The 21843-nt window shown below is 42.5% G+C and overlaps 2 protein-coding genes across 3 annotated transcripts in view; one reads left to right on the top strand and one right to left on the bottom strand.

Annotated features, from left to right (window-relative positions):
* Positions 1 to 21843, top strand: part of LOC125686403 (uncharacterized) — a 292860-nt gene that overhangs the window by 50939 nt on the left and 220078 nt on the right. The gene's annotated exons all lie outside the window — the stretch shown is intronic.
* LOC125686401 (zinc finger RNA-binding protein-like) overlaps positions 1 to 21843 on the bottom strand; it is a 60734-nt gene that overhangs the window by 10432 nt on the left and 28459 nt on the right. The window contains exons 8-15 of one of the 2 annotated variants that reach the window (XM_048930336.1): positions 14395 to 14683; positions 13285 to 13478; positions 7296 to 7415; positions 5805 to 5950; positions 5294 to 5456; positions 3656 to 3861; positions 3247 to 3397; positions 2359 to 2500 (exon numbers count right to left, since the gene is read on the bottom strand). In XM_048930336.1, the coding sequence (XP_048786293.1) occupies positions 2359 to 2500; positions 3247 to 3397; positions 3656 to 3861; positions 5294 to 5456; positions 5805 to 5950; positions 7296 to 7415; positions 13285 to 13478; positions 14395 to 14683 (1411 nt within the window). Of the gene's footprint in view, positions 1 to 2358; positions 2501 to 3246; positions 3398 to 3655; positions 3862 to 5293; positions 5457 to 5804; positions 5951 to 7295; positions 7416 to 13284; positions 13479 to 14382; positions 14684 to 21843 lie in introns of both variants that reach the window. The other variant, XM_048930335.1, reaches the window with a different exon arrangement.

Genomic DNA, 21843 nt, shown 5'->3' on the forward strand with positions numbered 1-21843 from the left:
TGCATCCAAACTCCCTCCTTTGTAAAGTATGGCAGGTGTGACACCGAGCTTTAGAAAACCTTGGTCAAAAATCCTTCCAATGTCTTGGCAGCAACCCCTGACAGGAATCAAGTCCTTCTGCTAGAAGGCTTTGGACCAGGACTGTTAGCTAAGGATAAAACAAAACAAACACAAGTGCATACATATATGTTTATAAATATGTACGCTTTGCTTGCTGAAGGAAAGATTCCACAGAAGGGGTTAAAGAACTTCAAATATTTCAGATTTGTTAAACTGTCAAACACACAATACACAGTTGTTTTTTTAAGCCTTTTATCATGTAATGAGATTATTACCCATCACACGATTCTACTCCATGTGCAAGTCTCAGTCTCATCTTTACTCAAATTGGTTCTGCCAGTAAAGTCTTCCTTATCACCTGAACCAACTCCTCAAGCAAGCTAAAAAACTGAAAACTTTAAACCGTTATAAGACAAAGAGCATGAAAAGCCACAGTAAGAAAAAAAAAAGCACAAATAGACATTACTTTGCAGCAAATAAGCAACAGTCTTCATAAGGCCTTCTTTGCTGCAATAATTTGCAATACCGTCTTCTATTTTCTCTCATTTCAAGAGTGAACTTTACTGCACATTCATTTTATACTGCTCAGTGTCTTGCAGAGAAATCTAACTTGATTTTGCTTGCCTAGAGGTAGCACTGCATTCAACAGTGAATAAACTCAGCGATCATTTTAACTTGTGTGGGTCAGACAAAAATACAGATTTGTTTCCTTCAGGAGGCATAAATTAAGGGATTGATTGTAGGCATTTGAAATTTAATTTTAGTCTGTATCATAAAATTTTAGGCCAGAAACAATTCAACTGAAATTGAGTATTGTGGTAGAATCAATACTGCACTTTTGTACAGTACATTAAAGAAATTAACATGGTGTTTAAGGTTAACTTCTAATGATTAATCTAATTTAATAATCAAAGGTCTTAAGGGAAAGTATTCTTTATGAATGTAAGCAATATGCAAAGTCTGATTCAGCACAGACAAACCAAGAGTCATGTTACGCTTAAGATTGCCAAAAAACTAGTATTGGTTGGGTGTGACAGTACATGTACAAAAAGTTTATAGTTAGGTATGATATGCAGATTAAAAATCATGTACAAAGCACTCAAAGACTCTTCAGAAGTCATCCAAATTACAGAACACATCTTGAAAATTTTATTTCTGATTATGCAGGATGACTTTGTTAACACAGTTTGCTTATGATGCACTAGTCACAGGTAGAGAACATTCACTAATGCAGTATAAAAACCTGAAATATTTTAGAGGACATGTAAAGATGAGATGAAATTTAAAAAAAAAAAGTGGTTTATACAAATACATTTATACACAAGCACATGTATACATAAATACATACCATTTTTTCAATCTGCATGAGAGGCATTAATATAACCTCAAATTCCCTATTTGTAGGTTCATGGTCAAACACTAGAACCCTGTTTGCCAAGATGTCTTTCAACTATGAAAATACAGGATTAAGAGGAAACAAATGTTATTTTAACTGACCCATAAACAAAAAGAACCAATGTACTGCAGACATTAATCATGCTTGTTGGCTTAAAAGATTTTGGAGCTTTAGAAGTGTTAAATAATAGACCCTAAAGCAACACTGCTGGCACCAGAGAAAATGCAGACTTCAGAAACATAAACTGATTTACAAGCTACAACTTCTGCTTCAGTTCAATTACAAATCTGTTTCTTATTGTACTAGTCAGTTTGCCAGTTGGATTGATTGTAAAACCAGGAGTCTAAATATACTCACAAAAAGCACTCCAGACTAAAAAGCAACCTCAGAGAGCTGGAAAAAATATTTTAAACTTAGAAGCACTATTACCATCAAAAGTATTAAACAAGTGCATTTTAAGTGCCACTGATCATTGGAATGCATAAGTGATGATAATACTGATCCATTTTAAATCCAAAACCATGTGATTTGGTTTTCTAAAAGGATAAAATCTTTTTCTTAGGGCAAGACTGCCCTAGAAAGCCTATAGACACTTCTGACAAAAAAGTTAGTTGTCCATGTAATTTTATGAGAGGAAAAATTAGTCAAGTTTGTACCTTTTCCAGAAAGCTGAGGTTGGACATAAAGTTAGATTATTTTTTTTTTAATAAATAAATGCATAATATCAGCATTTATTTTAACCAATTGTTGTTTACCAAGACTGGTTGCTGAAAAACAAGGTTTCAATCAGTATCATTTGTGCCAGCATGTTACCTTCCAGGACCTTAATGCCATCTTAAGCAGAATAGATGAACATATAAAAATACGTAAGAAAGAAGTAACATCTTTAACAACATTCCAACCTGCATCCCTCATGTTCTCCTCTCGAATGACTGGAGATGTCAGTGTGATAGTAACTTGCATTTTGGGTTCTACACATGAATTTAAAATTATTGCTGCTTCTGGGACTGCACACTTGATATCATATTTCTCAGGACTTATTACCTAAATATTGGGAAACAGATTTCTATTAGCACATGACCAAGAATAGTATGGAGAAGAAAATGGACATCAACATAGTCTTTTAAAAAGAAAGACAGAAATGCAGTAATAATTACAGAAGCAGATACTTATATATTCAAAGAAGCCACATTATATGTAATATTTATATATATACAAATATAAACATACAGGTATATAGAGATATATGGACTTACATACTGTTACCAAAACATTAATGAAAATACACAGCAGTCATCAAGCATGCAAAAGAAGAACTATCCATAAAGGAAATTAATATGCAAAGTAAATTACATAACACAAAAGGTGGAAGTAAAAGGCATATATACTGGAAACAGAGTGAAATTAATGGATAACATTGACCTTCAGGCAGTAAGCTTCCTATAACATTGCAGTAACTGGGCAATAGAAAGTCTTCCTCTGATCATTTTTATTTGCCCATTAAATAAAATTATTAAATGATGATTTATATTACAGCACTAGCATAAACACCTAGACACTTGTAAATGCACAATATACAGAAAGTAAAACATGCAGCATGGTCATGCAGCAATGGAATTTAGAGGAAAACACTCAAAATTAAAAGAAACTAAACCTGAGCTATGAAATGAAGCAGTCAGGCCTGCAGACATGTGACTTGAGGAGAAATTATTTTTTTTTTTAATAAATTGCATCTTTACAAAAAATAAAAAAAATCAAAAATCAAATAATAAAATCTAAACACTACTTACTGCGAGTTGTTTGGGAAGACTTTCAGCAATATGGCTGAGTAAAGTCTTTGAAGGCTTCTCAGCACATAACAGAACAAGATTGACGTTTTTGTCTCCACGGAGCAACAAACCTTTAGCCAAAACGCCTACCCGTAAAACTCCTTTCAAAGCTCTGTGAAGTAAATTATAGTTAGAAGTTGCATTTAAAATAATATGAAAACCTTAAAATTAATCCTGAAGATAGAAAAATGAAATAAAATTGGAATATCCCATCTACTCTTGAAGCCACAGTCCTCGTCAAAATTTGCTGTATCTAAACCAAAATAGAAAAGGACCCCTGGAAGTCACTGAGAAAGTACAAAAAAGAAACAACAAAAACATGAAATGACTTTTGGAAACAAAAGATTAATTTCTTAAAAAATAAAAATACCTGTCTTTACTGCTGTCTTTTTTATCATCTCCCTCTTTGCTCTTGTTCTTTTCATGTTCAGTCATGTTGTCAGAAACAAGTTTCAAAGCACGCTCAGTAATAGAAACAATTTTTTGGACTGCCTGCAGTTCCTCCTCTGTTGGATATATTGTTGCATGTTTGGTCATCACATAGCGGTCATCAGAGGAGTCAGGGCGGCGTAGAAGCTAAATGGAGGAACAAGTATATTTTTGAAATGTGGGTACACTTCAAAGTTCACAGAATATTCAAACCTCAAATCACTCAAATGTAACAAAACATGAACTGAGAAGTCCTTAACAATTTACACTGCTCACAAACAATCATGTCTGAAGAAATATGAACTGCATCAAAATAAAACCAATTATGAAAGCTACAGATCCAAAGTACTCCTCACATAAATATCTAATGTCTTTTTATCAATCAGGGAATACTTGCATACTTATTCACTGCTGCAAAATAAAGTATCTATAGTTGCTTTCATAGAAAGAAGAATTCAAATACGAAGGGACCTCTGAAGGTCTATAGACCAACTTCCTGTGCAAACCAAGATCAAAGTGAGACAGCTTGAGCTGTCTCACCACTGTGAAAAGCCCAGCCTGTGTCTTTATAAGGCACAGGCATTAGAAGGCTATGAGTACCTAGTGAAGATCTCTCTTCTCCAGGTGTCTCTCCACACAGCACACGTGCTGCAGCCCCTATCCAGTCTGGTGACCTGACACTGAAACTGCTATGATTTATCAGTCTTTCTTGTGCTAGAAAGAGACAAATTAAATGCAGTATTACAGTTTGGGTCTAATGGAAGCTGATCACTTTCCATCATCTACTGATTACGCTCCTGTTAATTTGGATCAGGATGCTGTTGGAGTTTCTTGCTGTCAGGGCACACTTGGCTCATGTTCAGCTTGCTCTCAGCCAAGATCCCCAGGTCCCTTTCAGTAGGACTGCTACCCAGCCTGTCACTCCCCAGCCTGCATCAGTGCTATTTGTCTTTGAGAATTCTATTGTGTCAGCCCATTCCTCTGGCATGCCTCTGGCATCTGGATGGCAGCTCTGCCCTCAAAGGCACAGACTCTTCTCTCACCCCAAACTGATTAAGTTTCATGTCAGCTGTGAACCTGACAAACATGCACTTCATCACTTTCGGATGATTGATAAGGTATTAACAAGACAAATCCCAAGATAAACCCATGTAGTACTCCACTTGTTACCATTCTCAAGGTAGCGTAGGTCCCACCACTAACCATTATCCTCTGAGACTGATAATCTGACCATTTTTTACCCATTTATTTGTCTACAATTATAGAATCACAGAATAGTTTGGGTTGGAAGGAACTTTTAACCATCAAGAAGGTAACACTGTATAATGCAATTAAATAGAAAATTATACACAAATCCATAAAGATTTGTATTTCAGAATAATCAGTCTTTGAGGCACCCTTTTGTCATATAAGTTGACTTATTTTGGAAGACAGTTTCATTAGCATATAACTTTTTATTCACTATCCAAATATTGTATTAAGAAACACTGGAGACAGTGCAGCACTAAATGATTCATAGTCCCTAACTGTGCCTCCTGGTAAGTAAAATTTCATTTTTTTTCCTCTTCAAGAAACTCACAGCTGGTCCTTGGGGCTGAGGAGGCATTCCTGGTCTAACTCCCAGCAGGCCGAGAGGTCCTGGAGGACCATGAGGATATCCTCCATCTGGTATTCTGCGACGATCATCCCAGTGATGCTGCTCTTCCTCCATTCTCCTCCAGTACATATCTTCTTCATATCGTCTGAAGTGCATCAAAGTATTTTCTTTACATAGTTGTTAGTACTTTCAAGCATTCTAAATGAATTCTTAGATGACTTCACTAGTTTCTCTCTAGTAGCCATGTGCAACTACTAGGGAACTCCAGAAAATAAGTAAAAATGAAGCTGTTTATAGCAAAATAATTCTAGTAAGTCTACATTCCTCAGAGGAACTGAACACTAATAAACAAAAACCTCAAAGTTTTAATGACAATTTAATTTAAAACAAGACAGTAGAGTTCCCATAAAATTCAAAAGAACAAACTACAGAAGCAGTTAGTTTTAGATTAATGATCGCAGCTTTGTCTCATTTATTGATACAAATGCATTACCTCATTTCCATCCTCCAGCGTTCTTCCTCTTCCCTCCTTCTCCAGTATTCTTCTTTCTGCATCTGTTTCCTCATCTTTTCTTCTTGAATTTTTCTTGCTCGAATACTGGGCTTTACTTCTACTTGTAGATCTGGGTTTACTTTTTTCTAGTTCAGAAAAAAATAAAAAGAATGATGTATGGGAACTGCTGAGTCACGGCCTGAACCTCTGATTAATCACCTGAGGTGAGCCATGAGTCAGCCAGAGGAGCACAGGTGAAGGCAATTCACCTGTGCTGCTGGAAGGGGGGGAGCCTGGCTCCACCCCTCCTGGACCTATTTAAGAGCTGGCTACCAGAGGGGAAGGATCTCTTCTGGAGATCCCCTCTTTTGGTATCTTCTAGTGAGCTCAACCCAAGGGTAAGTTCTCCTACTTATTCTCTTTTGTGATCCTTGTTTGCTTTGCCTCACTCTTTTGATTATATTGCAATTATAACATCTTGATATCTATTGATTATACACAATTGTATTGTGATTATAACATCTTGGTTATACAAATGAAATGTTGGTTTTTCTCTCGTCATCTCAATGTTACAGTTTTTCTGGAATCTTTAACACACGCTGCTTGTCTACAATAAAATCAAGGGGAATAAAATGCAGTTTTAGAACTACAATGAATTAATAGTTGAAGAAATGTGTCCACTATTTTAAAGAAATAAAAACATATTACAAACAGCATGAATTCCCTCCTCACCCGCATCAGGATTAAAGCAATTTAAGATGAAAATACTTCATGTAACAGGAAGTAATTTGCTGTTCATTCTGCAACTGGATGACTATTCTGTAGCCTGAAAAAAGAAACATTTCCTCTCAACTACTGCACGCTTCCTGATACTGTTCCTGAAGGATACCTCTTACAGACATATAATTATGAATTACTGAATACATTTTTTCTATTAAATATTTCCTTTCATCCCTTTCACGATTATGCAGGTCCATTACATTTCCTGTGATCACAGTAGATTCTTCCTACATAATTTTATAATAATCAAAATGCAGACTATATGTCAGTACAGGTCTCTCTCCATTCATGACTGAAAAATATCAAACATTTGTTTCTCAAATGTCTCCACAAAGGGTTTATGTGGTCTACTCTGCCAAAAACATTAAGCACTACTCTTTTACACCATTTGAAATGATTAGCAAACAACATAAACGAACCTACTGTTGCTTTCATGTTGTACCATATTTTAATGTTGCAAATGTTCCCAAAAGCTATGTTCAAAATATTATTTAAAAAAAAAAAATCAAAATGCATTTTCACAGTATACATTACTTCTTTAAAAGCTATACTACAAAGAAAATAAACTATAAGGTGAATGTATTTCTTTATCTTTTTATTTAATGTTTAATCATAGCACTTGCATTGGCTATTCTTTAAATGTAAGACCATGCAATTAGTCAGCTGACACCTAGTGGATTTTCAGATAGAAGCATTAGCATTTCTTCTAACCTTATACTGAAGTCTGTGTCGCCTCCCTTTTAAGTGCATCTCCTTGGCATTAGGATCATTAAAACTGCATTCACAAAGTTTACAGTGAAAGCGGATCACCTTTCCTTCATCATTTCTTACCTGGAAAATAAAATTATGACACTTTTAAAATCCAAAATTGATGTTAAAATGAAATTAGAGACAGTGGATACTGTCTACTCATCTCAACACACACTAAAAAAGTTCACTCAATAACTGAAAGAAGGCAAACTAAAAGACTTTGAGCAGATCAGCTTTAGAGCAGAAGCTCACACCAAGGGACACTTTGCAGAAAACCATGAAAAGTAGCACAAGGAGAGCAAGGGAACCCCCTCACTCCTTTCCAAGTGAGAAGAGCAGAGCCCCTGATGAAAGAAGACTGACACGGTGTAGGTGGAGCCAGGAGTGACATGGCCAAATCCCTGCACATACAAAGGCAGCCCCTAGGGAGCACAGTGACCCAGAGCACTGTGATTAGGATGTGCAAACAGGGCATGGCATGTCAGTAGTGCATGGTGTGGCAGTTTACACAGGCAGGGTGAGCAGGGAGGATGCAGTCTTCCTCCCCACTTGAAGAGACCAGTCCATCTAACACCCATTGCCTTCTCAGTGGAACTAGACAAGCCATGATCTCCACTTGGAGAAAAGCCATTGCCAAGAAGACTAGTAACCCAGACTGAGCACCCATGCAAACATGCAGCTGTCTAGGTCTCTGACGGCAAGGAGTGACTGAGCCTGGCACAAATACTGAGGGGTAATGGGGATACCACCTGTGTGCAGCGTGAACAGATGGATGACCTTCTCAGCCTGGTGACACAGCTAAAGGAGGAGATAGAAAGATTAAGAGCGTGAAAGGGAAATAGATTGGTGCAACTGCTCCCTGACATCCTTGCAAGAGAGGCACCAGGACAACACTGCATTAGCAGTGGATCCCCTACCCTCTCACCACCAGGCAGAAGGAGGGGACTCGGAAGACAAGGAGGAATGGAAACAGGCTCCTGCTCAGGGTGGCAGGTGTCCCTTCTCCTAGTCTACCTCACCTTCCCAGGTGCCCTTGCACATCAGGGAAAATTAATGATGGTGATGATAGGGTTGAGAGCTTATGGGTCAGAATAAAAGCAAAAACCAATAAGACTGACATTGTCATGGGAGTCTGCTACAGGCCTCCCAACCAGGATGAAGAGGTGGATGAGACACTTTATAGACAGTCGGGTGAGGTCTCAATGTCTCTCCTCCTTGTTCTTGTGGGGGACTTCAACTTCCCAGACATCTGCTGGATTTATAATACAGCAGATAGGGAACAGACACAGAGGTTCCTAGAGTGTGTAGGAGATAACTTCCTGACACAGCTGGTGAAGGAGCCAACAAGGGGAAGCAAAATCCTGGACCTGCTGTTTGTTAACAGAAAAGGTCTTGTGGGGGATGTAAAGGTTGGAGGCTGTCTGAGGCATAGTGATCATGAGATGCTAGATTTCTTGATCCTTGTTGAACCACACAGGGGAGTCAGCAGAACTGCCGAACTGCCACTTTGAACTTCCAGAGGGCAGACTTTAGCCTCTTTAGGACCATGGTTGAGAGGATCCCTTGGGAGGTAGTTTTAGAGGGCATGGGAGCTCAGGAAGGCTGGGAATACTTTAAGGAAGTTGTTGCAGTTGCCTACTACAGGAAGTAATTTTAAAGGTGCAGGAGCTGACCATCCCCAAGGATCAGGATAAGGCTGAGGTACTTTGTGAGCGGTACTTGGTGTGGGTGGTACTCGGGCTATGGTGGGTAGGAGATACAGGGGGTGGTTCTAGGTGGTGCTTAACGGGTCATGGGTTCACAGGGTTGTCGCACGTCACGGTATATAGGCGGTTGTTGCGATGATAATTCTCGTGGAGCTGCTAGATCTGTATCACCTTTGAGATCACTGGTTAGGATTTTCATATCCGCCGGTGCCAATGGCAAGAACTGTCGAAGCCATTGTATAGCCCCTATTAAAACCTGTAAGTCATTCAGGGTTGTCACGGCCGTATCTGCCAAGATGACCTTCTGTGGCCGAATCAGGTGCTTCTCCACCAGGGTACCTAAATACTTGATAAGAAACACTCTTTGAGTCTTGTCCTCCCCCACTTTGAGGCCTCTCGCTAACAACCCCTCCCAAAGATCCTTCCCTATGTCGTGCGTTAATTTCTCCTCGGATACCAAAATGTCATACATATAGTGATACATCATGATCTGCAGGTACTTCTCTCGAAAGGGTCTCAGGGCCAAGGCAACATACATCTGACAAATGGTGGGGGAATTTTTCATACCTTGCGGTAGTACAGTCCATTGGTACCACCTTGCCGGTTCTGCATTGTTAACATCTAGGACCATCATGGCGATCCTAGGTGAATCATCTGGATGCAGAGGAATGCTAAAGAAGCAGTCCTTCAGGTCAACTAGCAGACATTTCCAGGAGTCAGGCACCATGGACGGTAAAGGTAGTCCCAGCTGTAAAGGCCCCATATCTTGTAAAACTGCATTGACTCCTCATAAATCATGCAGCAGTTGCCATTGACCTAACTTCTTTTTGATTACAAAAATAGGGCAATTCCACAGGCTCGTGAATGGTACCAAATGTCCCATAGCAACCTTCTGATCGACTAATTCATTAACAGCTTTAAACTTTTCCAGAGTGAGGGGCCACTGAGAAATCCATACTGGGTCATCACTTTTCCAGGTCATTTTCCAGCAGGTTACTTTCTCAGCAGCCCCAACTAAAAATCCGGACCACCATCTAACTTGCCTCCACTGGAAATGCGCACATCAACAGCAGTAAGTGCGTCGCGTCCAAGCAGCGGAATCAGAATATCCATGACATATGGTTGAGTTGGGCTCAACTCCTTCCAGCTGCCATTGTCATCTTGATAACTAAGAATAACGGGATATACACTACACTGTCCCACCATAGCCCGAGTACCACCCACACTGAGTACCGCCCACACACTTAATGCCTTCTTTGCCTCAGTCTTTAATAGTAAGAATTGTTATTCCCTGGGCACACAGCCCCTTGTGCTGGTAGATAGGGATGGGGAACAGAATAGGCCTTGCATATTCCACAATGAGATGGTTTTAGACCTGCTCTGAAAGCTGGATGCTCACAAGTCCATGGGACTGGATGGATTGCACCCTAGAGTGCTGAGGGAGTTGGCAGATGTGGTTGCCAAGCCACACTCCATCATTCTTTGGCAGTCCTGGCTAACCAGAAATGTCCCGGCAGACTGGAGACTGGCAAATGTGATGCCCATCTTCAAAAAGGGCTGGAAAGATGATTCTGGTAGCTACAGACCTATCAGTCTCATCTTGGTGCCGGGGAAGGAGCCATCATGGACCAATTAAAGGTCAACGAGGGGATCAGGAACTGGAGCTGTTTAGTCTGGGGAAGAGGAGGCTGAGGGGAGACCTTATTGCTCTCTTCCAATACCTGAAAGGTGCTTACAGCAAGACTGAGGCTAGTGACAGGTGACAGGATAAGGGGAAATGGCCTCAAGTTGCGCCAAGGTAAGTTTAGGTTGGATATCAAGAAACACATCTTTACAAAAAAGGTAGTTAAGCACTGAAATAGGCTCCCCAGGGAGGTGGTTGAGTCACCATCCCTGCATGTGTTTAAAAACCATTTGGATGTGGTGCTCAGGGACATGATTTAGCGGAGGGCTGTTAGAATTAGGGTAGTATGGTTAGGTTGCAGTTGGACTTGATGATCTTTAAAGTCTTTTCCAACCTGAGCAATTCTATGATTCTATGATCAGGTATGAAGCCCTGGGACTTCAAGGACTGTTAAGTGAGGAAGGTGAAGAAAGTCCATCCAAAGGGCTGTCTAGCACGAGGCAGTCAAGCCCACGCCTCAAGACAGCCTTGGCTAAGAACAAAAGGAGCGTGATTGTCATAGGCGACTCCATTATGAGGGGAACAAGGCCTGATAAGTTGACTGGACCCTACTCACAGGGAAGTCTGCTGCCTCCCTGGGGCCTAGGTCACGGACATCACATGGAAGCTCCCTAGTCTGGTACAGCCCTCTGATTATTACTCACTTCTGGTATTTCAGGTAGGTAGTGATGAGGTTGCAGGGAGAAGCCTAAGGGTAATTAAGAGGGACTTCAAGGCATTAAGGTGGTTAATTTATGGAACAGAAGCTCAGGTGGTGTTTTCCTCTATGCCTTTGGTAGCAGGGAAAGATATTGAGGAGTGGGAAAACCCACCTGATCAATACATGACTAAGAGGCTGGTGCCATTGAAGGAATTTTGTTTTTTTTTGATCATGGGGCCGTTTATTCAGCACCAAACCTGATGGTGATGGATGGAGTCCACCTGGGTCAAAGTAAGAAAAGGATTCTAGCTCAGGAGTTGGTGGGCCTCACTAAGAGGGCTTTAAACTAGGTTTGAAGTGGGAAGGGGATAAAAACAGGCTTGCTAGGGATGAGCCTAGGGGCAGTATGCCAGGGTCAGGGGTGAAACCAATAGCCCAGCTGAAGTGCATCTACACTAGGACACACAGCACAGGCAATGAACAGGATGAGCTAGAAGCCATTATGCAGCAGTAAAACTGTGACTTTGTTGCCATCACTGAAACATGATGGAATCATTCTCAAAACTGGAATGCTGTAGTGGAGGGCTATAAGCTCTTTAGGAGAGATAGACAAGGAAGGAGGGGTGGTGGGGTGGCTTTCTGTGTTATGGAGTGTTTTGATATCATAGAGCTCAATACTGACAATGATAATGTTGAATTCCGATAGGTAAGAATCGGGGAAAGCCAACAAGGCTGAAATCCTGGTGGGAGTCTGCTATAGACCACCCAACCAGGATGAAGAAACAGATAAAGCGTTCTATAAGCAGTTGAGGAGGGGGTCAGCAAAACTGTTGCCTTGGACTTGTAGAGAACAGACTTCAAATTGTTTAGGATGTTGTTTGGGAGAATCCCTTGGGAGTCAGTCTTGAAGAGCAAAGGAGTCCAGGAAGGCTGGACTTCCCTCAAGAAGGAAGTCTTAAAGGCATAGGAACCAGCTGTCCCCCTGTTCTGTAAGATGAGCCAAAGGGGAAGAAGATTGGCCTGGTTGAAACAAGTAGCTTTTTGTTGAGAGACTCTGGGGAAAAAAAAAAAAAAAAAACAAAAAAAAAAGAAAGAAAAAAAAAAGAGTTTATGCTCAGGTTGGATAGTAGGAAAATTTTTTTCTCAGAAAGAGTGGTGAGGTATTGAAATGGGCTGCCCATAGAGGTGGTGGAGTCATCATCCTGGAAGTGGGAATGGTTTTAAACTGAGACGGGGAGGTTTAGGTTAGATATTAGGAGGAAGTTTTTCACTCAGAGGATGGTGAGGCACTGGAACAGGTTGCCCAAGGAGGCTGTGGATGCCCCATCCCTGGAAGCATTCAAGGCCAGGCTGGATGTGGCTCTGGGCAGCCTGGTCTAGTGGTTGGCAACCCTGCACATAGCAGGGGGGTTGAAACTAGATGATCATTATGTTCCTTTTCCACACAGGCCACTCTATGATTCTATGAGGTGTTCAAGAAAGCTGTAGATATAGTACTGACTGATGTGGTTTAGTGGGCAATATTGGTGATAGGTTGATGGTTGAACCTGATGATCTTAGTGGTCTTTTCCAACGTTAATGATTCTGTGATTCTAAAACTCAGTTCCACCAGAGACACTATTGTGCTTGGCAATGGAGAAAGAACAGTTTTTCCATTCCAGACACACAGCTTTAAACTTGAACCTGAACGTATTGAGTTGAAGTTAATAATTGCAAACCTGCAAATAATGAAAAATTCACATCAGACTGTGATCCTATAGACTTAGTCCACATTTCATTCTACCAAGATGAAGAACACTGAGCTCAAAACAAACATACACAATACAAAAATGTAAACATATGCACAAGCCTTTCCAGGCTCAATGCACAATTAACAATTTTTCACCAAAACAGTTAACACACAATTTTTCATATCAGTACCTCTTCCACATAGTCATGGCCCACAGGCTGGACATCACTTTGCAAGGCAGCAATAGTTGTAGGAGTCCCTGGTTCAGTTGCTGTGTCTGGTTTTACTTCTTGTGTTTGTATCGTGGCAACAGGAGTTGTTTTAACACTTTCAACTGATTTTGTTTCTTCCAGTTTGCTTCCTGTTGTCTGAAGCTTATTACCACCTACAAATCAAAATGTTTAAATTTTTAACTTTCATAAAATGAGAACTTGATTACATATGATGTGCAGACTGAAGACTTTATTTGCAAGTATCAGTGTTCTGGTCACGGCATTACAAGTCTTTTAAAATTAGTCAAAAATTAAACATATTTAAATTACAAGTAATCAGATAGGGTTTTGTTTTTATATTTTTGTTCTTTTTTAATCAATAATTTTAAAAACATTCAAGTTATTTAAACAATTAATATTAGCTTTTTATTTTAGCATGAAAAACTTTATTGCTTTATATAAGTGCAATTTTCATTATTTATTTTCATGCTTTTTCAGAAGAGATAAGACTGAAAGGGAACAACTCTGAAGATACTGTAATAATCTCTTTCTATCATCAGGTAATTGTTTTTGTAAATGATTGCAAAAAAAGCATATAGTATTTTCATTAGCAAAAGTACTGTGCTCTCACTGTTGCAACTGCATAGATAATTCCTTCAAGAGCAGGATAGCTTATTTTGGAACAGCTACTTCTCATCTCCGAAAGTCTGTCATGCTCATTTCAAAACTTTCCATGTTACACTTTCACTGCTACAAGGATATTTCAGTTGCCCAGTTACAAACTGCTAACCTGTCTTAACAGCCCAGGCTATAAACTAAAATTAGGACCAGGTATACTATAAACTGCAATAATCCAGCAGCTACTACATAAGAAACCAAAGCACTCTTATGAAGAAAGGTCAGGTGGAGACAAAAGGACAGAAAAAAATATAAAATTGTGAAGCAAAACTTTTATATGCATTTTTATTTTCAGCTATCAGTAATTCTCTTATACATAACAGAGTTACTCATGCATGGTTAACTAATACATTTATGCTAAGATCTTTAAAAAAAAAAAAGAATAGGTTAAAGACTGACTTCTGTACTTGCCAACAAAGTTTATTTTTGGTGTAGATGTTTTCTTTACAGCTATATTAGCAGTGATTGAAGATGTTTTGTTGTTGGATGCCATGTTAAGTGGTGTGTTTCCCACAGGAGTAAGAATTTTCACTGCAGAGGATGCAACAGAGGAGTTCACAGTACTGCTGCTAGTTGCCACATTTGAAGCAGAGGCAGCTGGTTTGGAAGCAGATGTGGATGTTGAGGAAGTAGCTTGGGTAACCACATTTGGTTCAGTTGAAGGAATGGGTTTGCCAAGTTTTGTGTGCAATTTTACTACCTATAACAATAAAGAGAAATTCATATAATCTCCCTGGGATAACAAAATATAACTAAATAGTTACTACTTCTTAAGAAGTGATCTTAGCAAAAAAAAAAAAGATGGACATGTAAAAATTTTTGTCACTTGTGTAACAAGGAAATTCTTTATTGTCATCTAAGACTGTTTATTTCCATTACAAATTCATACATATACTCCAAAAGCTACGTGGATGAGAACAGAAAGTCAATAAACTAACAAGCCACTAAAACAGAAGGATGTATTTTGCTCAAACTGTTTCAGTGTTTTGTTCCCTGGTTGCTTTTTCTCCTCTTCAAAAAGAGTAGTAGGTTAAACTGTTTTGGTGCCAAATATTACTTGTAAATAAAAGTTAATTCAAATTCAACAACACTGTCTCTTTTGATCGCTACCTTTTAAGAATATTTGTATGAAAAGAACTGCCAAATTACATAGCAAAACTGATGAGATTCCTTAGATAAATGTTTTTCTCTCTTTTTTTTTTAAAAAAAGCACATCTGTAGAGATGATTAAGGAGGATGTGAGAGGTATAATTCAGTGCTCTTCAGAATTCCCAGAAGACTGGGAGGCTTGCCAGTGTGACTCCCATCTACAAGAAGGATAGTAAGGAGGATCTGGGGAACTACAGTCCTGTTAGCCTGACCTCGGTGCCAGGGAAGGTTATGGAGCAGATTGTCTTGAGGGAGATCACGTGGCATGTGTGGGACAACCGAGGGATCAGGCCTAGCCAGCACGGGTTCATGAAGGGCAGGTCCTGCTTGACCAACCTGATCTCCTTCTGTGATCTAGTGACCCATCTGGTAGACAAGGGAAAGGCTGTTGATGTGGTCTACCTAGACTTCAGCAAACCCTTTGACACTGTCTCCCACAGTGTTCTCCTGCAGAAGCTCGCAGCCCGTGTCTTGGACAGGTATGCTCTTGGCTGAGTAAGGAACTGGCTAGAAGGCCGGGCCCAGAGAGTGGTGGTGAATGGAGTTAAATCCAGCTGGCGACCAGTCACGAGTGGTGTTCCCCAGGGGTCAGCACTGGGGCCTGTCCTCTTCAATATCTTTATTGATGACCTGGGTGAGGGCATTGAGTGCACCCTCAGTAAGTTTGCAGATTCCACCAAGTTGGCTGGAAGTGTGGATCTGCCTGCAACGCCCTACAGGGGGATATGGACAGGCTGTATAGCTGGGCTGAAGCCAATGGGATGAGGTTCAACAAGGCAAAATGCCGGGTCCTGCACTTTGGCCACAACAACCCCAGGCAACCCTACAGGCCTGGGGAGGAGTGGCTGGAAAACTGCCTGATGGAAAGGGACCTTGGTGTACTGGTGGACAGTTGGCTGAATATGAGTCAGCAGTATGCCTGGGTGACCAGGAAGGCCAATGGCATCCTGGCTTGCATCAGTAACAGTGTTGTCAGAGGGAACAGGGAAGTAATTGTCCCCCTGTACTCAGCACTGGTGAGGCCGCACCTCGAGTACTGTGTCCAGTTTTGGGCCCCTCACTGCAAGAAAGACATTGAGGCCCTGGAGTGAGTTCAAAGAAGGGCGACAAAGCTGGTGAGGGGTCTGGAGCACAGGCCTTATGAGGAGCAGCTGAAGGAGATGGGATTGTTCAGTCTGGAGAAGAGGAGGCTGAGGGGTGACCTTATTGCTCTCTATAACTACCTGAAGGGAGGTTGTAGTGAGCTGGGGGCTGGCCTCTTCTCTCGTGTAACTAGTGAGAGGACTAGTGGGAATGGCTTCAAGCTGTGCCAGGGGAGATTTAGGCTGGATGTTAGGAAATACTGCTTCTCTGAAAGAGTGGCCAGGCAGTGGAATGGGCTGCTTAGGGAGGTGGTGGAGTCACCAACCCTGGAGGTGTTCAAGGAACATTTGGATTTTGTGTTGAGGGACGTGGTTTAGTGAGTGTCATGGTTCTATGTTTTTTGTTTTTGTTTTTGTTTTTTTTTGTTTTTGGTTTCAGTATTCCACATCAAAACATCATGTAGTGTACGGGGCATTAAAGTGTCACTGCCCCAATTCCAAGTACCTATCCCTGTACATTACAGAAGTCACGGGATCTGGCCCTTCCGGGTGAGGGGGGCACTCTCTTGCTGCCTTGCAGTGGGTGCTGGAGGGTGCTTTCCTAGCCGTTCCAAGCTTTTCAGGTTTGAATCGGTCCCGGGAACTCTCTCTCTCTCATCTTGTCTGATTTATTAATCTCAATTGCAATTAAATTGTATCTATTGTGTTATCTTGTATTCCAATATTATAGTAAAATAAGTTTTCCTCCATAGATTGTTGCCGCTGTTCTTTTCCTCCCTTCCTTCCTTCCCATTTTTGTGGGACTGGGGTGGGGGGGGGGGGGGGGGGAGGGCAGAGGCCTGTCGCCCCTGTCATGGACATAGATTGATCTGGTCAAATCCGTGACAGTGAGAACTATTGGTGATAGGTGGATGGTTGGACTGGATGATCTTGAAGGTCTTTTCCAACCTTGGTGATTCTGTGATTCATAGAAAGCAAAGAGATACATGCTTATTCTTAAAAGTGCTGCTTAAGGATAAAATAGTACTACATTTGGTGACCACTGACCGTCACCTGTGAAAGAAATGCAAGTGTTTCAAAAAGCCAAACATACAGAATGAAAACTAAAGATTGGGAAAGATTTCACAGTAGCAAAAAAAAGTCAGCTAGACACACCTTTAATGCAAACATGTTTAGGCAATGATAATGTGTGTACAACAGTATACATACACTTCTTAGTTTTTACTGCCTATCTATCTATCGGGAAGAGAAAGCTACATCCAAATGTATGAGGACAATATATACCATGCCATATACCTATGCAATTACTAGACACGACCCAAAACTTTAATAACTTAAAGTATTTATGAAAAAAAGAACACTATGCAAGTCTATCTAAATTATAACATTTGCACTTAATCATAGAAAAATAGAATGGTTTGGGTTGGAAGGGACCCTTACAATTATCTAGTTCCAACCCCCCTACTATAGGTAGGGATGCCTCCCTTTAGACCCCCACAGCCCCATCCATCCTGGCCTTGAATGCTTCCAGGGAGAGGGCATTCACCACCTCTCTGGCCAACCTGTTCTAGTGTCTCACCACCCTCACAATAAAGAATTTCTTCCTAATATCTAGTCTAAATCTACCCTCTTCCAGTTTAAAACCTTTTCTCCTTGTCCAGTCACTACATAGTCTTCTAAAAAGGGGAGTCCTACGGGGAAGGACTCTGAAAGGATGAAAAAGGCCCTCCTCATCAATAAATGGCTTAGAGGATGGTGCAGGCAGAAGAACTTTGGTTTTTTTGATTATGGGGCAATTTACTCGGCTCCTGGCATGACGGCTGCAGATGGAGCTCAACTGTCTACAAGGGGTAAAAGGATACTAGCCCAGGAGCTGGCAGGCCTCATTGAAAGATCTTTAAACTAGGTAAGAAGGGGGAAGGGGACAAAATGAGCACTGCTGAGGTTCAGGTAGTTCAAGGCTCAAAAGTGAATTTGATGGGTGACGAGGGTGGAGTTCGAAGGGATGGAGTGTGGCAGGGGAATGCTGCCTCCCTGAAGTGTCTATACACTAATGCGCTCAGTATGGGAAATAAACAGGAAGAGTTAGAGATCTGCGTGCGGTCACATGGCTATGATCTCATTGCGATCACAGAGACGTGGTGGGACAGCTCACATGACTGGAATGTTGTCATGGAGGGCTATGTGCTTTTTAGGAAAGATCGGCCGGCAAGGCGGGGTGGTGGAGTTGCGCTTTATGTAAGAGAGCAGCTTGAATGTATTGAACTCCACCTGGGGGAGAGTGGTGTAGCAGTGGAGAGCTTGTGGGTAAGAATCAAGGGGCGGGCTGGTATGGCTGACACCGTTGTGGGTGTGTGCTACAGGCCCCCTGATCAGGAGGAGGAGGTTGATGAGGCCTTCCACAAACAGTTGGAAGCAGCGTCACGATCCCAGGCACTGGTGCTTATGGGGGACTTCAATCATCCAGATATTTGCTGGAAAAGCAATGTGGCCAGGCATGCGCGGTCCAGACGGTTCCTGCAATGTGTTGAAGACAACTTCCTGATGCAGGTGGTTGAGGAATCGACGAGGAGAGGGGTACTGCTGGACCTTATTCTCACTAATAGAGAAGGGCTTGTCAGGGAAGTAAAGGTCGGGGGCAGCTTGGGTTGTAGTGACCACGAGATGGTGGAGTTCAAGATCCTGAGTGGAAGAAGTAAAGCAAAAAGTAGGATTGCTATCCTGGACTTTAGGAGAGCCAACTTCGATCTCTTTCGGGGCCTACTTGGAGCTGTCTCACGGGCTAGGGTGTTGGAAGGCAAGGGGGCCTGTGAGAGCTGGTCAGCATTTAAGCAGCTCTTCTTCCAAGCTCAGGATCGGTGCGTCCCTGTGAGGAGGAAATCGGGAAAGGGTGGCAGGAGACCTGTGTGGATGAGCAAGGAGCTCGTGCACAAACTCAAAGGAAAGAAGAAGGCCCATGAAATGTGGAAAAAGGGTCTGACTACTTGGGAAGAATACAGGAATGTTGTCAGGGTCTGCAGGGATGCGACAAGGAAGGCTAAAGCCCGCCTGGAATTAAATCTGGCAAAGGGGATAAAGGATAATAAAAAAGGTTTTTTCAAGTACATTAACAGTAAAAGGAAGACTAGGAAGAATGTGGCTCCCCTGCTAAGTGATGGGGGTGTTCTGGTAACGGGGGATGCTGAGAAGGCAGAGATACTGAATGCCTTCTTTGCTTCTGTCTTCAGTGAAAAAGCTCCCCCTCGGGAATCTGAGACCCTGGAGATTAGTGAGAGGATCTGGGGAATGGTAGACCCCCCTTCTGTCAGGGAAGAGGTGGTCCAGGAGCGCCTAGGCAACATCAATGTTCAGAAATCCATGGGACCCGATGGGATTCATCCACGGGTGCTGAGGGAGCTGGCAGAGGTGATTGCTGAACCGCTTTCGGTCATCTTTGAGAAGTCTTGGAAGACGGGGAAGGTGCCTGAAGACGGGAAGATAGCCAACGTCACCCCGGTCTTCAAAAAAGGCAAGAAGGAAGACCCAGGCAATTATAGGCCAGTCAGCCTCACCTCTGTCCCTGGAAAGGTGATGGAACAGCTTGTACTGGATGTCATCTCCAGACAACTGGAAGAAGAGGAGGTTATCAGGAGTAGTCAGCACGGGTTCACAAGGGGGAGGTCATGCTTGACCAACCTGGTCGCCTTCTATGATGTTGTCTCTGGCTGGGTGGATAGGGGGAGAGCAGTGGATGTAGTCTACCTTGATTTCAGCAAGGCATTTGATACTGTCCCCCACGACATCCTTATAACAAAGCTGAGGAAGTGTGGGATAGATGAGTGGACAGTGAGGTGGGTTGAGAACTGGCTGACTGGCAGAGCACAGAGGGTCGTTGTTGGTGGTGCAGAGTCCGGTTGGAGGCGGTGTTCCTCAGGGGTCTGTGCTGGGTCCGGTCTTGTTCAACATCTTCATCAATGACCTTGATGAGGGGATAATGGCCACCCTCAGCAAGTTTGCCGATGATACGAAGTTGGGAGGATTGGCTGACACGCCTGAAGGCTGTGTTGCCATTCAGCAAGACCTGGATAGGCTGGAGAGCTGGGCAGAAAAAAACCGGATGAGGTTTAACAAAAGCAAGTGTAGAGTCTTTGCACCTGGGGAGGAATAATTCCATGCACCAGTACAGGTTGGGGGATGACCTGCTGGAGGGGAGCTCTGCGGAAAGGGACCTGGGTGTCCTGGTGGACGACAGGTTGGCCATGAGCCAGCAGTGTGCCCTTGTGGCCAGAAAGGCCAATGGCTCACTGGGGTGCATTAAAAAGAGCGTGGCCAGCAGGTCAAAGGAGGTGATCCTCCCCCTCTACTCTGCCCTGGTAAGACCTCATCTGGAGTACTGCGTCCAGTTCTGGGCTCCCCAGTACAAAAAAGACAGGGATCTCTTGGAAAGAGTCCAGCAGAGGGCCACGAAGATGGTGAAGGGCCTGGAGCATCTCTCCTATGAAGAAAGGCTGAGTGAACTGGGTCTGTTCAGCCTTGAGAAAAGGAAGCTGAGAGGGGACCTGATCCAGGTCTATAAATATCTAAGGTGTGGGGGGCAGAATGGCGAGGCCGGACTCTTTTCAGTGGTGAGTGGAGACAGGACAAGGGGAAATGGCCAGAAACTGGAGCATAGGAAGTTCCGCACAAACATGCGCAAGAACTTCTTTACAGTGAGGTGACGGAGCACTGGAACAGGCTGCCCAGGGAGGTGGTGGAGTCTCCTTCTCTGGAGATGTTCAAGACCTGCCTGGATGCCTACCTGTGCTACCTGGTGTAGGGAACCTGCTTTGGCAGGGGGGTTGGACTCGATGATCTCTGGAGGTCCCTTCCAACCCCTACAATTCTGTGATTCTGTGATTCTGTGAAAAAGTCCCTCCCCAGCTTTTCTGTAGGCCCCCTTCAGGTACTGGAAGGCCGCTGTAAGGTTCCCACTGGAAGCTCTCTCAGCCTGTCCTCGTAGGAGGGGCGCACTCTAGCCCTTTGATTATCTTCATGGCCCTCCTCTGGACCTGCTCCAACAGCTCAATGCCCATCTTGTGTTGGGGTCTTCCACTCATTATAAAGTTCCTTGCCACCCATATGTCTATTTTCTTTGCAAGACATACCAAGGAGTGATACATAATAGTCCTGTCCATTGGCAATGACTCAGCTTACAGCATTTCAAAGCATATGTCATGGTTTTGTGATTTTTGGCTTTCGGTATTCTACATCATAACATCATGTGGGGCACTGGGAGTTTAACTGTCAATGCTCAAGTTCTGGGTACCTGCCCTGAAGAGAACTACATTCCCCAGGGGACCTTGCGGTCAGGGAGAGGAGGTTTAACTCCTAGCAAGGTCGCCTTATCTCACTTTCTCGCCTGCCCTTCATCGTGGGCGCTGCTCCCGTCTCCCTGCTGCTCAACTGGACTGCGCATCTCACCTCAGCATTGTGGTGAGGCCTATACACCTTTCGGACATTCTCTCTCTCTCATTATATTTGATTTATTAGCTTCAATTCTGATTATATTGTATTATAGTGTGTTTTCCTGCATTCCGATAATATACTTAGTAAATTAGTTTGTTTCTCCTCAGATCGGTGCCGCTGTTTTTAATTATTTTGGGGTCTCCTG

Source organism: Lagopus muta, chromosome W, assembly GCF_023343835.1.
Source record: "Lagopus muta isolate bLagMut1 chromosome W, bLagMut1 primary, whole genome shotgun sequence".
Taxonomy (NCBI): Eukaryota; Metazoa; Chordata; class Aves; order Galliformes; family Phasianidae; genus Lagopus; species Lagopus muta.